The sequence below is a fragment of the Pan troglodytes genome, chromosome X, assembly GCF_028858775.2.
Source record: "Pan troglodytes isolate AG18354 chromosome X, NHGRI_mPanTro3-v2.0_pri, whole genome shotgun sequence".
NCBI classification, from domain to species: domain Eukaryota; kingdom Metazoa; phylum Chordata; class Mammalia; order Primates; family Hominidae; genus Pan; species Pan troglodytes.
Window position 1 is genome coordinate 20,741,210 of NC_072421.2, and position 19,421 is coordinate 20,760,630.

At 39.1% G+C, this 19,421-nt stretch overlaps 1 protein-coding gene across 16 annotated transcripts in view; it reads right to left on the reverse strand.

Annotated features, from left to right (window-relative positions):
• RPS6KA3 (ribosomal protein S6 kinase A3) overlaps positions 1-19,421 on the reverse strand; it is a 117,721-nt gene continuing 98,300 nt past the window's right edge. For 9 of the 16 annotated variants that reach the window (XM_063804053.1, XM_016942880.3, XM_063804054.1 and 6 more), the window contains 6 exons: positions 17,705-17,863; positions 15,014-15,175; positions 13,088-13,164; positions 11,761-11,878; positions 6,199-6,339; positions 1-5,610 (listed from right to left, as the gene is read on the reverse strand). In XM_063804053.1, coding sequence (XP_063660123.1) covers positions 5,488-5,610; positions 6,199-6,339; positions 11,761-11,878; positions 13,088-13,164; positions 15,014-15,175; positions 17,705-17,863 — 780 coding nt within the window. In that variant the 3' untranslated portion in view covers positions 1-5,487. The remainder of the gene's footprint in view (positions 5,611-6,198; positions 6,340-11,760; positions 11,879-13,087; positions 13,165-15,013; positions 15,176-17,704; positions 17,864-19,421) is intronic. The other 7 variants (XM_063804055.1, XM_063804056.1, XM_054676647.2 and 4 more) reach the window with 1 other exon arrangement.

Here is a 19,421-nt window from a genome sequence, read left to right on the forward strand (position 1 = left end):
TGCATTGATTTGAAACTTTATTATATAAATTTTCATTTCTTTTAAAGATTACAAAACCTGTTCTATGACAGGAATACAAGCAATATTGTTCCAGGATTATTCATGGATACATCTGAAGAGCTTAGATTACACATTAATAGTATGATTTGAAAACTTCCCAGATTAGACTCTTAAGTAAAACAATTTAAAGTATTTAGTGATATTTGATCCTTTACAAGCATTTTATAATTATGGCAGCAATGCCAAGCATCTGATGCGATTTAACCACCAACAAAAGGTACAATATGTAAGAATTCATGATATGGTATCTTGGGCTTCTGGCATGCCTTACTAGAGAGAAACTAGTATAAAGGAAGATCATATATAACAGTAGAAAAATATTTGTGATTTTTTTCTTTTTTAAAAACTATTTAAGTAGGCACCCACCCCATTCCCACCCATGACCAAAAATGCAAAATAAGTACATCCCTTAGGTGTATACCTTCCCTTTTGCTTAGGGCAACAGTTAAGATAAACTAATACACGTATATGATTTTAAGAGTTAAAAACTCATCACCCATAATCAATAAGGATGCTAAGGAATGGCAATACCTTGAAGCTTTTTTTAAAATTAAAAACCAAAGCTTTAGATGGTAAACTACACTTACAGAAACACAAACCAAAATCTTTATGCCCTTGCTTTGTACGTGAAAGTTCTATTTTAAATACTTGTTTGAAAAACTCATTATACAGTTCATTCAGTACTATGGTGATAATAGGAGTAAAGATGTTCACTTCCATTAGACAATGAACTAATCTACTTAGAGAGGACTATTATAGCGACTCTCTTCTCATATACGTTTACATATACTCTACTCATGGTATGTGCTCTAAGGAGGTTTTATTGAGGTTTGTACCTCTGAACTTAAATCTCTACATTTTCCTTTCCACTAATCTCTATTCAAAATGTCATATACTTTGCTAGTTGCTCTGGGAGAAGTCATGGACATTTAAACAGCTTATCATGCAGTTCAAGATTATATGGCAAAATAATGAGGAAAGTGCCTTAAGAGGTAGGAAGTAGGCTCTCATCCCAACCCTCGGTATGCCCTGTTATGAACAGTTAAAAAACTAGAATCAAAGTGGTAAATGTGAGGCTGATAGTAATACCAGGCTTAAGAAAATTAAGTTGACTTAGTTACTAGAAATCTTTGAGAACACTCAGTCACATTGGAACCAGCTGCAAATCACTTGATCACACAGAATACAGCAGTGTCAAAAACACATAAAGCACACTGTAGATACAAATTCTTCTTGGCCATCCATATTTGGGCATTATCATTCTGGAGATTCTTCATTGGAAAAAGTGGTTAAGTGTGGCTCTGTTGAATACCACAGTCCCAATAAAGTGAATTTCATTCCTTCATTAATTGGTCTCCACCAATGGTCACTTGGGGAGACCAGCAAAATGTAAGCAACCTGGGGTTGAAAAGAGGACTGTTTTCATTAATTGAAATAAAAATACTGAGTTAAGTCAACTTATCTGTGAATTAAGTAAGGCTCAAAGTATACATCCAGTTTAAAGTTAGTTACATGGCATTGGGCCTTTCAGAGGGACACAACTCTAGGACTAGACTGAAACCTCCTGGTTTAAGCACCAAGGTCAGCCATGGAATCCATCATATTTGTTAATCTGAGAAAACAGACCTTTTCTGAACCTTTACATTCCTGAGCTATCTATCCTAATGCCTTCATAAGTCTCAATGCTCAATCAACCATAAGATAGAATTTTCTTTATAAAATATAGTAAAGCAAACTGAAAAATTATAGGTCATTTTTAAAGGCCAGGAAGTAGAGAATATCAAAGCCATGTTGAGATGGGTATTGCTGGCCTCCATGGTGATTAAGCGCATCCATAGCAAGGCCTGCAAATCTTGAATGCTTTTCTGCTCTCATCCCAGGCTGGGCTTACCTGAGTCCCTTTTCTGCCGAATACATTCTGCCCTCTCTTGAAGCCTTTGCTCTGTTCAAATCTTTCCTGGGCTGAAGGTGCAGGGCACAGCTAACTGGACAGCCCCACCTCCCATGATGTCCCCTGGCCCCAACAGCAGTCACTTCTTAAAAAGAGATGGGAAATGGTTGACCCAAACCCGCTTTTTGGAGTACACTGCATGTGAAATGTGGAAACTCTACAGCATACACACCACAGCTTCTCTCCAGACAATCATAACTGACTTTTCACACACACAAGCTTCATAGCATCTCAACTTTGGGCCTTGTCAAAATTATTACATTTTTGGACTTTTGGGGTTGCTTGTGAATAAATGCATCCGTATCAAATCTGTTAAAGTTGGGGGTCTGTTGCATTAGAAATAAGACACCTCTATAAACCAGAAAAAGCTGAAATGATTTATAAAAAACAAAAATTAAAAAAGGATGAAAAACTTACCTTCATTTAACATCATCACTTGAAAGGGAAGATACAAAACACATGGTAGTGTAATTCATACTTTCCAGTATGTGCTTGACAAGCTTAAATTCAATCTCTCATTTTGTAAAAGAGGCCTGATAGTTTAGTTTCTTCTTTCACAATGAAATATCTTTAAGATTGGACTGATACCTTTTGGGAGAAGCCTCAGTAACTGGCAGCACTAGTTGGTGAAAGGCAGGAGCCTTTAGGGGCCTCAATACCACAACTGTAGGGGCCTGAAGAATTGATGTTGAGAAATTAATGGAAAAGTTAACCCAACACAAGCACTATATTTAGAGCACATTGTTGGCCAAGTTTTTCCACTGTATGTCAAAAGCAATGGAAGAGAATAAGAGGACCACAGATGAAATAAATTTAGGTAGAAAGCCTTCCATTTTGTGAACATATAACTTGCTTTTCTCCAATAAAACTGGCTGCTTGGCTAGGCAAAGAAGGCAATTATCTTCGAAAGAAATAAAAGTTGGCATCACATACCAGTAGAGGACTGCCCAAGAAATATGTAGTTTTTGAACTCAGCTACTGGTTGGTGATCATATGAGGGAAAGGCAGCATGGTGTTATGAGGCGGAAAAAAACAAAATGGGGAGAAGTTAAGGATTCTAGACTTTGATATGTGTCTCAGGTTCTCTACATGCAATATGAGAAAGTTGGATCGGGTAATTTATAAGGATTTATGTGTCTACTTCTAGTTCTAAAAGACTATGATGGACAATACTCCTAAGCAATTATGGAGTAGCATCAGTGTAAAAAATCTGAAAATATATCTATTTCTGCTCAGAATGACATTAACATTTTAAAAGTGACAATAATTTGAGATGACCATAGTTTGAAACACTGAATAGAGGAGGGAAAAAAGCTCTCTTTCCAGGCAATGGAAAGCAGCTTTTAATAGCATCCATATATTCAAGAATTTGAAAATACTTTCTCTATCTAGACATTCTGATATCCCTCCCATATATTATTTCATTTAGAAGCTAAACTTACATTTGATTTCTATGCAGTAATCATTTTTGTGTCACTTGGGCAAAAGAAATGTTATAGATTTCCCCTTTCTCTTTAATTGCATAGAGGAGAAATTAAGGAATGACAAGTGGATTTCAGGACATTTAGATAAACCACACTCTCTTGGCTTTGTACTCTTAGGGGAAAATTTAAAGCTTCTGTGGCAGGAAAAAAGGTTTCTGATATAAATGGCTTATTACATGATGACTAACAAAAATCTGTATGAGTACATTCTTTTTTTTTTTTTTTCCTTCTTGAGACAGAGTCTCACTCTGTCACCCAGGCTGGAGTGCAATGGTGTGATCTTGGCTCACTGCAACCACCACCTCCCAGGTTCAAGCGATTCTCCTGCCTCAGCCTCCTGAGTAGCTAGGATTACAGGTGCACGCCACCATGCCCAGCTAATTTTTGTATTTTTTAGTAGAGACGGGGTTTCACCATGTTGGCCAGGCAGGTCTCAAACTCCTGACCTCAGGTGATCCACCTGCCTCGGCCTCCCAAAATGCTGGGATTACAGGCGTGAGCCACTGCGCCCGGCCCGTATGGGCACATTCTTGATGAGGTAAGTTAAATCACTTTTTTCTTGCTCATATGTCTTCTACATTACATACTGATGTATGCTAGGCAGCTTGGCAAAGACACAGGTAATAATGGGGACTGAAGTTTCTTTCATCAAATACGACTGTGGAAACTACCAAATTAGATGCAGATAATGAATACTGCAATCTAAGCAGGCCCAGTGGCCATTATGAAAACTGATCATTCCTGAAGTCAAAGGAAGCAGTATGTGGCTATAAATTATCATGAGGGATTCAGAAAATACTCAATGCTGTTCACTTAGCCTGCCCTACCTATAATTTTAGGTTAGAACAGATACTGTTTGATCAATAATGTTTTATTCCCTAAAATAAGAAAGTTTAAATCCAATTTCATACAGAGGCCTTTGGCCTTTATTACATTTAAATTAGTGTTTAATATAGAATATCTATTTAAACATGAAATATCCAATAGGACTTCAATTACCTGTTGCTAAATTTTCCTTCACCCATCTCCTTACCATGACTCTTAAAGGGCTTTGACGTATATTGGCAAAAACCCAGATGATATGCCAAATTCTAAGTATGGATGCTATGTAAGATTAGAAGTGCAAGGACTACTTCCTTAATTAAGGAAAAAAGTACTCTAAGGAGTTGCAAAGTATATGGACTAACTTCATAGGTGTATTCTTGATTTCATGCCACACACATATGATAACTTTCTCTACCATAACAGCTCTCTAGGTTAGTCTGACAGAGCACCTGACTTTAAGAAACAAACAAATGAACGAACCAGTGAAACAGACATGGGGAAAGATATGTACATTTTGGAAGTATTACATTCAACAGCTGTTCCACAATCTGGCCATTTTTAGGGCTGTCCAACAATACTGTTAATCCAGGTGAACTATTTAACCAGATTTAATAGTCAATTGATTAATAATAATAGATTCCAAGTTAAACAAGGCATGTATACATTAAAGAAAGCAGTACAGAAATGTACTGTATATGAACTGTTTACAAAAACATACAAAATGTTGGATGGCACAAGGGATACAGTGCTAATATAAACGGATTGTTTAAGCTAAGTGCTTAACATAAACTGTCCATCCCTATAACTAACAAAGAATATTTAAGGGACATGAAATATTTCCTATAAAAATAATGCTATATGGTGTACTTTATTCAGTGTATTTTTAGGTGGTATTCATATGTTCATTATTTTTCTCATTGATTCAGTGACTATATCTTCATCATGTTTCCATTTTCATTTCTTCCGAAGCTCCAGGAAAATCTAACTTGCTAACAATCATTTAAAGCGAGAAGAGACGAAAGCAGGAGCAGCAGCAGGAACAGCAGCATTATGGGTACCAGCTGGGACAGTGTGTGCTTGCAGGTGTCTCTCAGATACGTGCTACCTGTCGCCAGAACTTGTGCTATCAGCTTACACCATGGTACCAAATATCTCACTGAGGTCACTTCACAGGGCTGTTGAGGTGATTTTTTTAATACCTCTCCGCTGAGCAAGAGTAGAGCGGCCTACTGGTTCCAAAACTGGTGACTGATTACGGTTCAAAGCAGAATATGTAGCTGCCATGGCACCCTGAACAAAGGAAATAAAGGTAGTAACAAAAGTGACAATGGATAGTCACACGTACACAAATACAAAATGAAGAGTTTTTTCATATGCAAATGTATATAGATTTTATTTGGTTCATAATGAAAATAACCACACCGGTCAAATCCACTGACTTAACCAAAACTGTAGAGGCCAACATGGAGGTTAAAATTATGTATGAGAGAGAACAAAGATAGGCTCATAACAGGCAGTCCTCACTTTTCTCAGGACTATTCAACATTTTTTCCCTTTGCATTCCTTTAATGCATAAAGGCACTAAAGAGACAGGAAGGCATGCTCTTTAAGTTGGGAAATCCATAAGCTTAATCTGTCCTTATTGATAGTGAATACCTACTTATGTAGACTGAGAGGAATTCAAAAGTCGCTCTTAAACTAGTTTTATTACTAATATATTGATATGCCTTGAGCTTTTCGAAGTCACCCACTGTAAGAGAATCCCACAACAGAACTGGATGCAGGATGAAAGAGAAAGGTGCTGGGGGCATGGACAGGGCTTCTTGAAGTCTCTCCTGGAGGACCTGTGGAAAACAGTGACTGTATGGGGCTGCTCACCTTTACTAGATGTGGTGCATCCTGTCTGTTTAGTTGGTATTGTGGCAGTTGGTCCCAGTGGACGATCCAAGGATGTCTGAGCACAAGAGCAGCAGTCAGTCTCTGATGAGGGTCTACATGAAGCATCTTTGACACCAGGTCCTGTAATGGGAATAATAAAACAAGCTTAAACCTTTTGTTTTGCTTCTTTTTCTATGGCTCTTGATACTAATGAACATTCTTCCTTAGCTTCTATGATACTGCTTTTTCTGGTAGCAGCCCTTTGGTCAACATGGTAATTTGGGGGAAAAAAAATCAGTCTCCGCTTTTTCCCTGCTAAATAACAGTAATTTGGTGCATCACAAGGGGTCAATTTAGCACATTTTATATATCTTTAAGTACTCTGGCTCTTTTTTCCTTCAGATTTTCTGAGTTTCCTACATTTTTGTAGGTTTATTTATTTATTGAAACAGGGTCTCATTCTGTCGCCCAGGCTGGAGTGCAGTGGCATGATCTTGGCTCACTGCAACCTCTGTCTCCTGGCCTCAAGTGATCCTCCCACCTCAGCCTCCCAAAGAGCTGGGACTACAGGTGTGCGCCACCATGCCTGGCTAACTTTTATGTTTTTAGTAGAGATGGGGTTTCATCATGTTGCCCAGGCTGGTCTCCAACTCCTGGATGCAAGTGTTACTCCCGCTTCAGCCTCGCAAGGTGCTAGGATTACAGATGTGAACCACTGTGCTTGGCCAGTTTATTTTTAAGTAATATTCAGTTACTTAAGACTTTTTTTGTGCTGCTGGTAATACTGAAAAAAAAACATGAATGTCCAATCACCGGAATTTAATTGGAGGGCTCTAAATGCCCCCTGAAAAGATTATAGTATTTTTTTTCCTACTTCAAAAGCAACCCATGGGCATTAGAGAATAATCAGAAAATACTGGAATGTGGAAAGCACATGAGGAACAGTTCCATAATCCCACTCTTCCAGAGACAGTCACTGTTAGCACTGCATATCTATCTAAATGCCATTCCTATGCATGCAATGTAGATGCATATAATCGCTACATGGTTTTACACTCTTCAAAATAACACCACTGTCATTTATAAAAGCCACCCTTTTTAAAATTTTTCATTCAAAATACATTTGTTAAGTATCCAGTAAAGGCCAGGCATTCTGCTAGGCACTGGGTAGTTAGCAATGAACAACACAGAAATGAAGTCTAGGCAACATTGTGAGGTCCTGTCTCTACAATTTTTTTTTTTTTAAAAGCTGAGTGTGGTGGCATATGCCTGAGGTCCCAGCTATTTGGGAGGCTGAGACAGAGGATCATTTGAGCCCAGGAGGTCAAGGCTGCAGTGAGCCGTGATTGAACCACTGTACTCTAGTCTGGGCAACAGAGCGAGACCCTGTCTCAAAAAAAAAAAAAAAAAAGACAAAATGAACTCCGACTTCATGAAGTTTTCAGTTCAGTGAAGGAGAGATAAAGAATCAATAATCACAAAGCAAGTAAGTTCTTTGACAGGATGAACAAACACCAGGTGCAGCTGGAGGGACACAGAGATACCTGACTGTACTGCGCGAGGTGGCTTAAAAGGGACTCTTTAAGAGGAAGATAAGACCTGTAGGATAAGCAGGAGCTAGATTAGAGAAAGGAAGGGGGAAACACTGCCTCAGGTAGAGTAGAGAGAATGGAGAGTGAGTTTGGAGGAACGCTCTCAGGTGGGAGAGAAGACGACACAGTTAAGGAACTGGCAGCAGTACAATGCGGCTACAGCATAAATTTACCGTGAAGGAGAATGTGGCAGTGGATAAAGTGGGAGAGATGAGAAGGGACCAGATCAGGAAAGTCCCTGTAAGCCATATTTGCAAATGTGGACTTATTTGATGGTAATAAAGTGTTTAAAGTTAGGGAGTGATGCGGTTAAGTAAAAAGATCACATTCACTGAGTGTGGAGGAAAATGGACTGGTGAAAGATGACAGCTTCAGGGAGGTGTATGTAATGGAGAAAATTGGGCTGGGCGTGGTGGCTCATGCCTGTAATCCCAGCACTTTGGGAGGCCAAAGTGGGAGGATCACTTGACCCCAGGAGCTCGAGACCAGCCTGGGCAACGTAGTGGGACTCCATCTCTACAAAAAAGTTAAAAATTAGCTGGGAGTGGTGGTGCATGCCTGTAGTCCTGGCTGTTCAGGAGGCTGAGGTGGGAGGATAGCTAGAGTCCAGAAGTTGGAGGTTGCAGTGAGCTGTGATTGTACCACTGCAACTCTAGCCTGGGCAACACACTAAGACTCTATCTCAAAAAAAAAAAAAAAAAAAAAAAAAAAAAGAGAGAGAGAGAGAGAAATGGAGGTATTTAGGATAAAGAACTGACAGAATCTGGTGGTTAACTAGATCTTGGGAATTAGGGTGATGTTGTCCCAGGTACTCCTCTGCTATGAGACATTTATGGTTTCTTACTTTTAGTTATTAACAGCTAAGAACAGGGATACGCAATTGAACAGAGCTGGAAATAAAAATAAAAAAAATTAGGAACCTCCCTTTTGCAATTCTGAAAGTAGGCAAAAGTGCTTAAAATTGCATAAAAGGTTGCAAAACTGTCCAGGGGTACAACAAAACTCAATTATAATTTTAATCAAATCTATACGTTAATGAGCTTTTGGCGAACTCACTTCAAACTACTTCTCTTACTACAGCCCCTTTAATGGCTACTCCTCCTAAGCTTTCTCTTTAAGTGGTGCTCTCCAGAATTCTTTCCTTGGCTCTCTTACACTCTGCTCAGATAATCTCATTCAAATTCATGGCTTTAGCTACTATGGATGATGACAACTCTTAACTTTTAAGTGTCACCCCAGACTTCTCTTTTAAGACCTATAACCATATAGACAGTTGCCTGATGGACATACATCTCTTAATTTATAATGTCCAAATCTGCAACCACCACTCCTCTCAAAACTACTTCTTTTGTATTCTACAAATCAGTGAAGGATACCACCCCTCATCCATCTGCCCAAGGTAGAAATGGGGACTACATACATTATAACTGCTTTTCTCTCATTTCTTATGTATAATAAACCATCAAGTCTATTATGCCTCCTCAATTTCTCTTCCATTTGGCTCAAATTCCATCACAACTGCTCTAATATAGGTCCTCATCATTCATGACCTGAAATATTGCAAAACCTTACAAGTACTGTCCCTAATATTAGGTCAGTGAGGACTAAATGAAACAACATAGGTAAAAGTGTTAGCACAGTCCTTGGTACATAAATGCTCAGTAAATGCCAGCTCTAGTCTTCTTGCTCTGAAAGCCACATATGGCCCACATGACTGACAACATTCACATATGCAACTTGCTCTTGAGGGGATACACCCAGATTGATAGAGCCCTCCCTTCTATCTTGTGGCTAATCATGGAATTATATCATGCTTGTAGTCACAAGTCTTAACTGTACATATTAGCAACAGTTACTAGTAATAGCATGGAATCTATAAGATAGGCTGTGAGTTGGATGTAATTTTTTATGCTCTGTGTCTCCATTCTTACCTGCCCTTCCTCTCTCACCAAAAAAGCATACCAGGATGTAAGTGAATGAAGAAAATCACAGTGATAACCTCAACTTGCTTTAACTTATTAAAAAATCAATTAATGTGTAAGCCCTGATATTTTATTATTGGTAACATATACTTAATATACCTCACAACCTATCATGACAAAGTTTGTGGTGGACTCCATAGCTAAGAATTACTGCTCCACAGAATGCACTTTAAAAAGGAAAATCTGATCACTGCACTCCTTAATATGTGTTTTAACAGCTCCACAATACCCAGAGTTAAGCCCACAATCCTCAGCACGAGCCACAAAGCCTTTCACAATCTGGGTTCATCAGCTATCCTCTCCCATGCAACCCTGCACTAGTCACATGGAATGACCAGCCTGGAGGCATTCTGCTATTCTCATGCTATCATCACCACCTATCTGCATGTGCTGATCCCTCAGCTTAGGACTACATCTTTCAGCTCCCCAAATCTGCCTGGCAAACTCCTTCACTGCTTCTGGAAAGCTTTCCTTAAAATCCTTCTGACTAAGCATCGTCTGTGTACTTCTTTAGCACAGAAACTGTACCACTGTTACAGCACATGTGACACTGTACCGTATATTTTTGGCTGTCTCCCAACTAGACTGTGAGCAACCTGGGATTGGGAATTCTATCTTTGTCACATCTTTTATCTCTAAGGCCTTCATTTATTAAGCACATTGTAGGCACTCAATAAGGGAACTACAAAGGAAACAAGTACCCAGAGAAATGAATTATCTGGTTTAAGACATTGTTAGAAAAAGGTAAAGGCTAACATTTCATTTTATTTATTTATTTTTATTTATCTTTTTGAGACAGTCTTGCTCTGTCACCCAGGCTGGGGTGCAGGGGTGCACTCTTGGGTCACTGCAACCTCCGCCTCCCTAGCTCAAGCAATTTTCCTGCCTCAGCCTCCCCAGTAGCTGGGATTACAGGCACCTGCTACCACACCTGGCTAATTTTTTTGTATTTTCAGTAGAGTTGGGGTTTCACCATGTCAGCCAGGCTGGTTCTGAACTTCTGACCTCAAGTGATCCGCCCACCTCGGCCTCCCAAAGTGTTAGGATTACAGGTGTGAGCCACCACGCCCGGCCAACATTTCATTTTAAATGCAGTTATAAAACCAAATATTATCTATACAGACATTAAATTGGTCAACTGAGGCTTCGGGCCCTATGCCAACAGAATCTATATACACTTTTGATGTGTTCTATTTACTTATACGATCACCTCAACTCAAGCTTTCACCCCTAAGAAAAAAGAATATGCACTTTCACCAATATGTATCCTCTTTATCTACTCTGTTTTTATTTTGAAGTAAAAAACTTCATTTTTTTAAAAAGAATTCTCTATGAAAAAAGTGAAAATAGAACAGAGTTGGAAAGCAAGTCAGTGCTATTCAGGGGATGGCAGATCTTCCAGTGAGAAGGGCTCCTCAAACGATTTCATGCAGATGCTATGAAACTATACATCTGTTTATCGTGAAAAAACCGAAACCCCTTTCTTCATAATCTGAATTAAAAATAGAACATGGTATAATTATTCTAGGGAATGAGGGCTGTGGAATCATATTTAGTTTGAAGCACCCATGTTTACCTGGTATGTAACATAGACAAGTTCAAATTAACATTCTGGGCTCTGGTTTCCTTCTGTGAAATGGGGATACTGCCACCTATTTCACAGGGTGTTATGAGGATTACATGACATAATTTAGGTAAAGTGGCATGTGAGGCACACAATAGACAGACAAATCATGAAGACTACCACGGTTATTATTTATCACGTTCTTCAGTGAGAAACAGTTTTAAAAGTATAAATAATAAGGCCAAACCAATGTCAGCTGGGGAAGAAACAAAATAATGGGTCCATTTTCGAGTTCAAATTATTTGTTAACATCAGTTTAACATACTAATTTATAAACAAAGGTTTCTAACTGGTAGTATTTCTTCTCACTATGGATCATAAAAAGTTATTTTCTCAAAATCTTATAATAGGAAGTGATACTTACCTTTGCTGTGTCTGAAACAGAATTCCAGTAACCACCACTGAGTGAGAATTTTCCGCTACCTATTCGTGCCAATATTTCCTCTGGTGTATCATCAGGACCATTTGCAAATGGAGTGTAACTAATTTATAATAAAATTAAAATATTAATGAATCAAATTTATTACTTGGTTGGTAATCTCAAAAGTACTCTAATTCAGTTAATGTAATATTTTATTAAAATCTACCAAAGTGAAAAAAATCAACAAAATGAAGCTCCATAAGGCACCAGGTAAAGTATAGGTTATAAAATATTAATTATATTTAATATACAAATTATTGTATATTTACAATAATTACAAATATACAAAATATTTATATTAATAAATATTTTAAGACCTGACACATTACAGAATAAAACATTAAGAAATAGTGTAGGCCAGGCACGGTGGCTCATGCCTGTAATCCCAGCACTTTGGGAGGCCGAGGTGGGCGGATCACGAGGTCAGGAGTTTGAGACCAGCCTGGCCAACATGATGAAACATTGTCTCAACTAAAAATACAAAAATTAGCCAGGAGTGATAGTGCGTGCCTGTAGTCCCAGCTATTCGGGAGGCTGAGGCAGGAGAATTGCTTGAACCTGGGAGGTGGAGGTTGCAGTGAGCCGAGATCGTGCTACTGCACTCCAGTCTGGGTGATAGAGCAAGACTCCGTCTCAAAAAAAAAAAAAAAAAAAGGTCTATGCTTCTGACATGACAAGAGTACAAAAAAGTATGGAAAAAATCAATTTAGGACCTCGAGACATTAATAAATAGCACATTATAAAAAATCAGTAACGATATAGCCTTAAATGTGGAATTGTTACAGAATTGTATATATTAGATAACACGAGAAAACATGGAAAGATATGACAACATCTGAATTAAAAAAAAAAAAAACCTACATAGGCCAGGTACAGTGGCTCATGCCTGTAATCTCAGCACTTTGGGAGGCCAAGACAGGAGGATCACTTGAGCCCAGGAGTTTGAAACCAGCCTGGGCAGCACAGCAAGACCCTGTTTCTACAAATTAAGAAATTAGGCAGGTGTGGTGGTGCACTCCTGTAGTCCTAGCTACTCCTATTCAGGAGGCTGAGGTGAGAGGATTGCTTGAGCCCAGGAGTTTGGGGCTATAGTGAACTATGGCTGTGTCACTGTACTCCAGCCTGGGCAACAGAGTGAGACCCTGTCTCTAAAGAAAAAGCAAACAAACAAACAAACAAAAAACCCCAAACAAAACAAAAACCTAGATAACTTAAGCAAAACATTGATGAACAAATGCTTAGGTGCTTAGAACATATGGTATACACTCACCCGGTAAGCATTGTATAGAGTAGGACACCAAGACTCCATATATCACAAGCAGCATCATAGCCTTGTCTTTTTAAAACCTAGAAAAAGTGCAAAATTAGTATTACTATACCACCATTTTGTATATATATTTGTAAGGCTATGAGTTGAATTATATATTCCAAATCAACACCTATAAGGAAAATTTCAACAGAACATGGTTACCAAATAAGGCAATACGTTAATCCGATTCTAGAACATTCTACTACTAATAATTCATATATAAATTTAATTTTGGTATTCAAATTAATATTTATTGAGTGCTGTAGGTACACAGGAATATAAAACAAACTGCAGATAACTTTCTTATTTTAATGAATTTATATTTTGTTTGGGGCTACAGAAATATTTACAAAAAACAATGCTTTTAAGAACACATACACACACGCACACAAAGAACACACATAACCTAGCACAAAAATCACCAACTTTTATCAGGTATGAACTATGAGAAATACAAAAAACCCCTGATTTCCCCCCCCCAAAAAAAATCTGATGGGAAATAAACATATAAATAGTTAACGACTCAACCTGATAAATATTATAATAAAATCAAGTCTGGGTAGGGTATGGTGGCTCACGCCTGCAGTCCAGCACTTTGGGAGGCCAAGGTGGGAGGATCACTTGAAGCCAGGAGTTTGAGACCAACCTGGGCAACACAGCAAGACCTCTTTATTATTATTATTATTATTGAGACAGGGTCTCACTCTGTCGCCCAGGCTGGAGTGCAGTGGCGCGATCTTGGCTCACTGCAGCCTCCGCCTCCCGGGTTCAAGCAACTCTCCTGCCTCAGGCTCCCGAGCAGCTGGGATTACAGGCATGTGCCATCACGCTTGGCTTATTTTTATATTTTATATTTCGCCATGTTGCCCAGGCTAATCTCAAACCCCTGAGTTCAAGCAATCCGCCTGCCCTGGCCTCCCAAAGTGCTGGGATTACAGGCGTGAACCATGGCATCTGGCCAAGATCTCATCTTTAAAAAATAAAAATAAAAAATAAGCCAGGCACGGTGGTGTTCTCCTGTAGTCCCAGCTACCTGGAAGGCTGAGGCAGGAGGATTGCTTGAGCTGAGGAGTTCAAGGCTGCAGTGAGCTATGGTTGCACCACTGTATTCTGGCCTAGGCAACAGAGGGAGACCCTGTCCCTAAACAAACAAACAAAAACCCCAAATTATGTCTTAAATGTTATAGAGATGAAGATGAGGAAGCAATTTATTCCTGACATGGGGAGAGAAGGAAGGCTAGAGGGTGGCCTGCTTATATTGGACCTATAAGTAAGAGAGCAGAGCAGGCTTAGTGATAGGCCAGAAGTCCAGTGTGTCTAGAACTTCAGGTAGGGAATACCGGAGCAGGTAGGGAATACCAGAGAGACTGAAGGTTTTTTTTTTTTTTTTTTTGAGAGGGGTTCTTGCTTTGTGACCCAGGCTGGAGTGCAGTGGTGTGATCTTGGGTCACTGCAACCTCAAACTCTTGGGGTCAAGTGATCCTCCTACCTCAGCCTCCTGAGTAGCTGAGACTACAGGCACGCCACCATGCCCAGCTAATTTTAAAATGTTTTGTAGAGATGGGGTCTCACTATGTTGCCCAGGCTGGTCTCAAACTCCTGGCGTCAAACAGTCCTCCTGCCTTGGCCTCCCAAAGTGCTCGGATTACAGGCATGAGCCACCATGCCCTGCCTCAAGGTCTTTTATAATATGTTAAGAAATTTAGATTCTTCTGTAGGCAATCAGATGTCATTGAAACATTAAACAGGGAAATGAAAGGCTGGCATTTTATCCTAATTATTTCTTCAGTAAGTCTTCAATTAAATTATTATTAATAATTCGGTATTAAACATAGTGAATGAGTTTTAAAACATACTAATACTGCAAGCAAACTCTCTCACAATTACCTCTGGTGCAACAAAATTTGCAGTGTAACAAGGAGTCATGAGAAGACCATTTTCCGCTCTCAGCTGTTTTGCAAAGCCAAAATCACAAATTCGAATAGATTCCGGATTACCAGATTCATCCACATAAAGAATGTTGCTAGGTTTCAAGTCTCTATGAACCACCTAATTGAAATACAAATTAAAGAGTTATGTTAACAATATATTTCCATTACTGAAAGTTCTTTATTCACAAACTGTCAAGCAATGCACTTAACAAGATGATGAGTGCTGACCTTTAAATTAGCCTAACATTATAAAATACTGATAATGTAAAGCATAACTCTCTAACATAGACCTGGGGCAAGGAGGAGGAGGAAGAAAGAATAGTACTTACCTCCCTCCTCTTTGTCCAACTGAGTAATTGGGTTAAGGAAAATTGCAAACAGCAATAATATATCTACCTCCAGGTTGATCACTCATTTAATATTGAGTGTCTATCATGTACCAGGGTATTATATAAGCTGCTGTAGATACCGTGGTGAACAAGACCCATGAGATCCTGGCCTTTCCATGCTAGGAGCTTACACAGTTCTGGGGGAAGCAGAGAATAGGTTGAGAGATGGGACATAACTAGGGAGGTCACTTTAAATAGGGCAGTCAGGGAGGGTCTCTAGATTAGGTAACATCTGATCCAATAGCTGAAGAACAGAATGAATGAGCCATAAGAACAGTAAGGGAGAGTCATTCTAACTAGAAGGAACAGCACGTACAAGATACATACACAACAAATATATTCTGATAGACTAAATGGAATAGACAGGGCATTGAGGAGTAAAAAGGAAAAAACCAAAACAAATCTGGACTTTATTTTTGGTATTGCCTATTTGATATACAAGGTGTTACACATGCAAGAAACCTCTTCTTTAGAGTTCTGTATTATTTTCCTCTTTTAATGATCTACCTGAGTACAGTAGTCCCCCCTTATCCGTGGCGTGTATGTTTCAAGACCCCCAGTGGATTCCTGAAATTGAGGATAATACCAAAGTCTCTCTATATTTTTTCCTAGCTATATATACCTATGATATAGTTTAATTTATAAATTAGGCACAGTAAGAGATTAACAATGACTAATAATAAATTAGAACACTTGTAACAATATACTGTAATAAAAGTTATGTGAATGTGGTCTCTCAAAATACTGTAATATTTTTGACAATGGTTGACTGTGGTAACTGAAACCACAGAAAGCAAACTTGCAGATTAGTGGGGGACTACTGTACTTTTTTATCATAAGCTTCTCTGACATTCCTTTTTAGACTTAAGTGTGCCTTCTGTCACCAAATTCTGAGTCTGTGTTCCAATCAATCAAATTAGATTTAGTTCCTCACATCCAGGACATCACTTCTCCAGACTATTTTAATAACGAATTACTGATGAGGCATTGGGAAAAGAACACAGAAGACTTTGATGACTTCAAGGTCATAAGTTCCTCAGTGACTACTGAGTTCTACTAATTTCAAGTTACAATACTAGGCAAATCTTGATAAGTTAGAAGTCAGGAAGCTCCAGAATTAACACATTCTACTTGGCTTTCAGGGGTAAAGACAAAACAAGAAGAATGTATTGAAACTGAACTCCTTAAGAAGTAATCTTTTATATATGCATGTATCAAAACATCATGTTGTATACCATGAATATATATAATTTGTCAACTAAAAAATTTTTAAAAAATTGTTTATTTTCCCCTTGCTTTCTGTTCCTCTGCTTCACTCCTCTGCTGTTCTCCTTTCCTCCCTCCCTCCCCTCATTTTCTCCTTTCCTCCCAGACTTCCCTTCTTTTTTTTTTTTTTTTTTTTTTGAGATGGAGTCTCACTCTGTTGCCCAGGCTGGAGTGCAGTGGTGCAATTTCAACTCACTGCAACCTCCGCCTCCCGGGTTCAAGCAATTCTCCTGCCTCAGCCTTCTGAGTAGCTGGGATTACAGGCATGCACCATGACGCCCGGCTAATTTTTGTACTTTTAACAGAGACAGGGTTTCGCCATGTTGGCCAGGCTGGTCTCAAACTCCTGACCTCAGGTGATCCACCCACCTTGGCCTCCCAAAGTGCTGGGATTACAGGCGTGAGTCACTGCACCCGGCCGCCTTGTTTTAAAAATACGATTTTCTCGAACTCCTGACCTCAAGTGATCTGCCTGCCTCGGCCTCCCAAAATGCTGGGATTACAGGCATAAGCCACCGTGCCCAGCCTAGAAATACAATTTTCTTTTGCTGTTTACTAAAAATCTGCATACAAGAAGAACGAAGAGCATATCCACCAGCCGAAGCATGTGACTCCTTGGCCTCATTGTTTTAAGGATTTCCTTTTATACATGAATACAAACCAGGATTCCTTGGTTCTGCTTCTAACCTGAAGTGGGCCTGGTTTTCATGAGTACAGAGTGACCTAGCAGAAACAATGCTATGTTTTCCAGGTCGGAAGAGATCACTTACTTTTTCTTGGAAGCACAAGAGTTTAACATAAACAAGCTAGGTATATCAAAGGTACACTTCAATCTCAATAATAAAAGTTTATATAGAGGAAGGTCAGTAGGATAATTCAGCTAATAGCAGTTATTTTCCATTTCAGGCATAAAGTAATTTCTATCTAATTCTAGCTCAAACATAAAGGAAAAAAGTGTGTGTATGTACATATAGAGTGGTAAAAAGACTTACCCCTTGTGCGTGAAGATATTCAACGGTTTTAGTTATAGTGAACAGGACAGCACTGGCCTCTCGTTCAGAGAAAAATTTTTGTCTAAGAATTTTATCCAGCAATTCACCTCCTTTCATAAGTTCTGTTACTACATACACATATTTTCCATCATCATATACCTATAAATTTCAACATCAAAATGTAAATATTATTTGAAACTATATGTGCCCAAAACAAAGTTTAAAATATAAAAGAAAAATTAAACTCACTTCATATTCAAGACAAATTTTATTTATTTATTTATTTTGAGACAGACTCTGTCGCCCAGGAGTGCACTGGCACAATCTTGGCTCACTGCAATATCCACTTCCTGGGCTCCAGCGATCCTCCCACTTCAGCCTCTCAAGTAGCTGGGACTATAGGCGCATGCCACCACACCTGGCTAATTTTTGCATTTTTTGTAGAGACGAGGTTTTGCTGTGTCTCCATGAGCAGTGATAATCTGAGGAAATTTGAGTTTTGACAACCCCCAGATAAGGCCTTTGGGCCTATTGAGCATCATTAGCAAGAGAAGACTTAACACTACCTGGGGAGTTCACACTGTTTGCCAACACTTTGTTATAATAAAAGTCAAGAGAGACATAGGCAACAGGGTTATCATGACAGTCCAGGGAAAGATACTTTACTTGTCCTGGGGGTGGCAATGGGCAGGGCAGGCTTCCTGGAAGAAGCAGTGCCTTAGCAAAATCTTGTATGTGTGGTAGTTAGCCAGGTAAAGAAAATAGATGGTGTTAGCAACTGAGGGAACTATAAATTCAGACAGAGCAGCATGGAAAATGAGGCATGCGCAAGAAATTTACATACTAGAACACAGAGCATCAGGTGTATGAGAAAGGGTGTGTGAGAAGTCTGAAAACTACAGAGGAAGGCAGGGTCTTAAGCAGCTGGGGACTTTATAGACTGTAGGCAGGGAAGTTAAATGGGTAGTTATGAGTGTTAGATCTCTTTTCTAGTAATGTGGAAGATACTTTGGGGTAGTCTGGAGAGTGAGACTAGTCAATATTGAATATGAACTAATAGTAATATTAACACTGAACATTTAGGTAAGTGTTCAAGTAAGTGCAGATATTAAAAGCAATAATATCGTAAGTACTTTTCTTCTTAAAGCAAAAGTAGAAAAAAATAACTGTACAAACATATCTTTATTGATAAATGAAATTATGCCATATACACATATAAATTGTTTTCAAATCTACTTTTTAAACTTACCATGTTGAATTTTGTTTTGTTTTGTTTTTGTTTTTGAGACAGGGTCTTGCTCTGCTGCGCTGGCTGGAGTGCAGTGGTGCGATAACTGCTCACTGAGGTCTTGACCTGCCGGGCTGAAGCAATCCTCCCACCTCAGCCTCCAGAGTAGCTGCGACTATAGGCATGAGCCACCATGTCAGGCTAATTTTTAAATATTCTTTAGAGACAGGGTCTCCCTATGTTGCCCAGGCTGGTCTTGAACTCCTGGGCTCAAGCAATCCTCCTGCCTCAGCCTCCCAAAGTACTGGGATTACAGGTGTGAGCCACTGTGCTCGGCCCGGCTAATTAAAAAAAATTTTTTTTTGTAGAGATGGAGATCTCACTGTGTTGACCTGGCTGGTCTTGAACTCCTGGCCTCAAGTGATCCTCCTGCCTTGGCCTCCCAAACTGCTGGGATTATAGGCGTGGGCCACTGTGCCCAGCCTATGA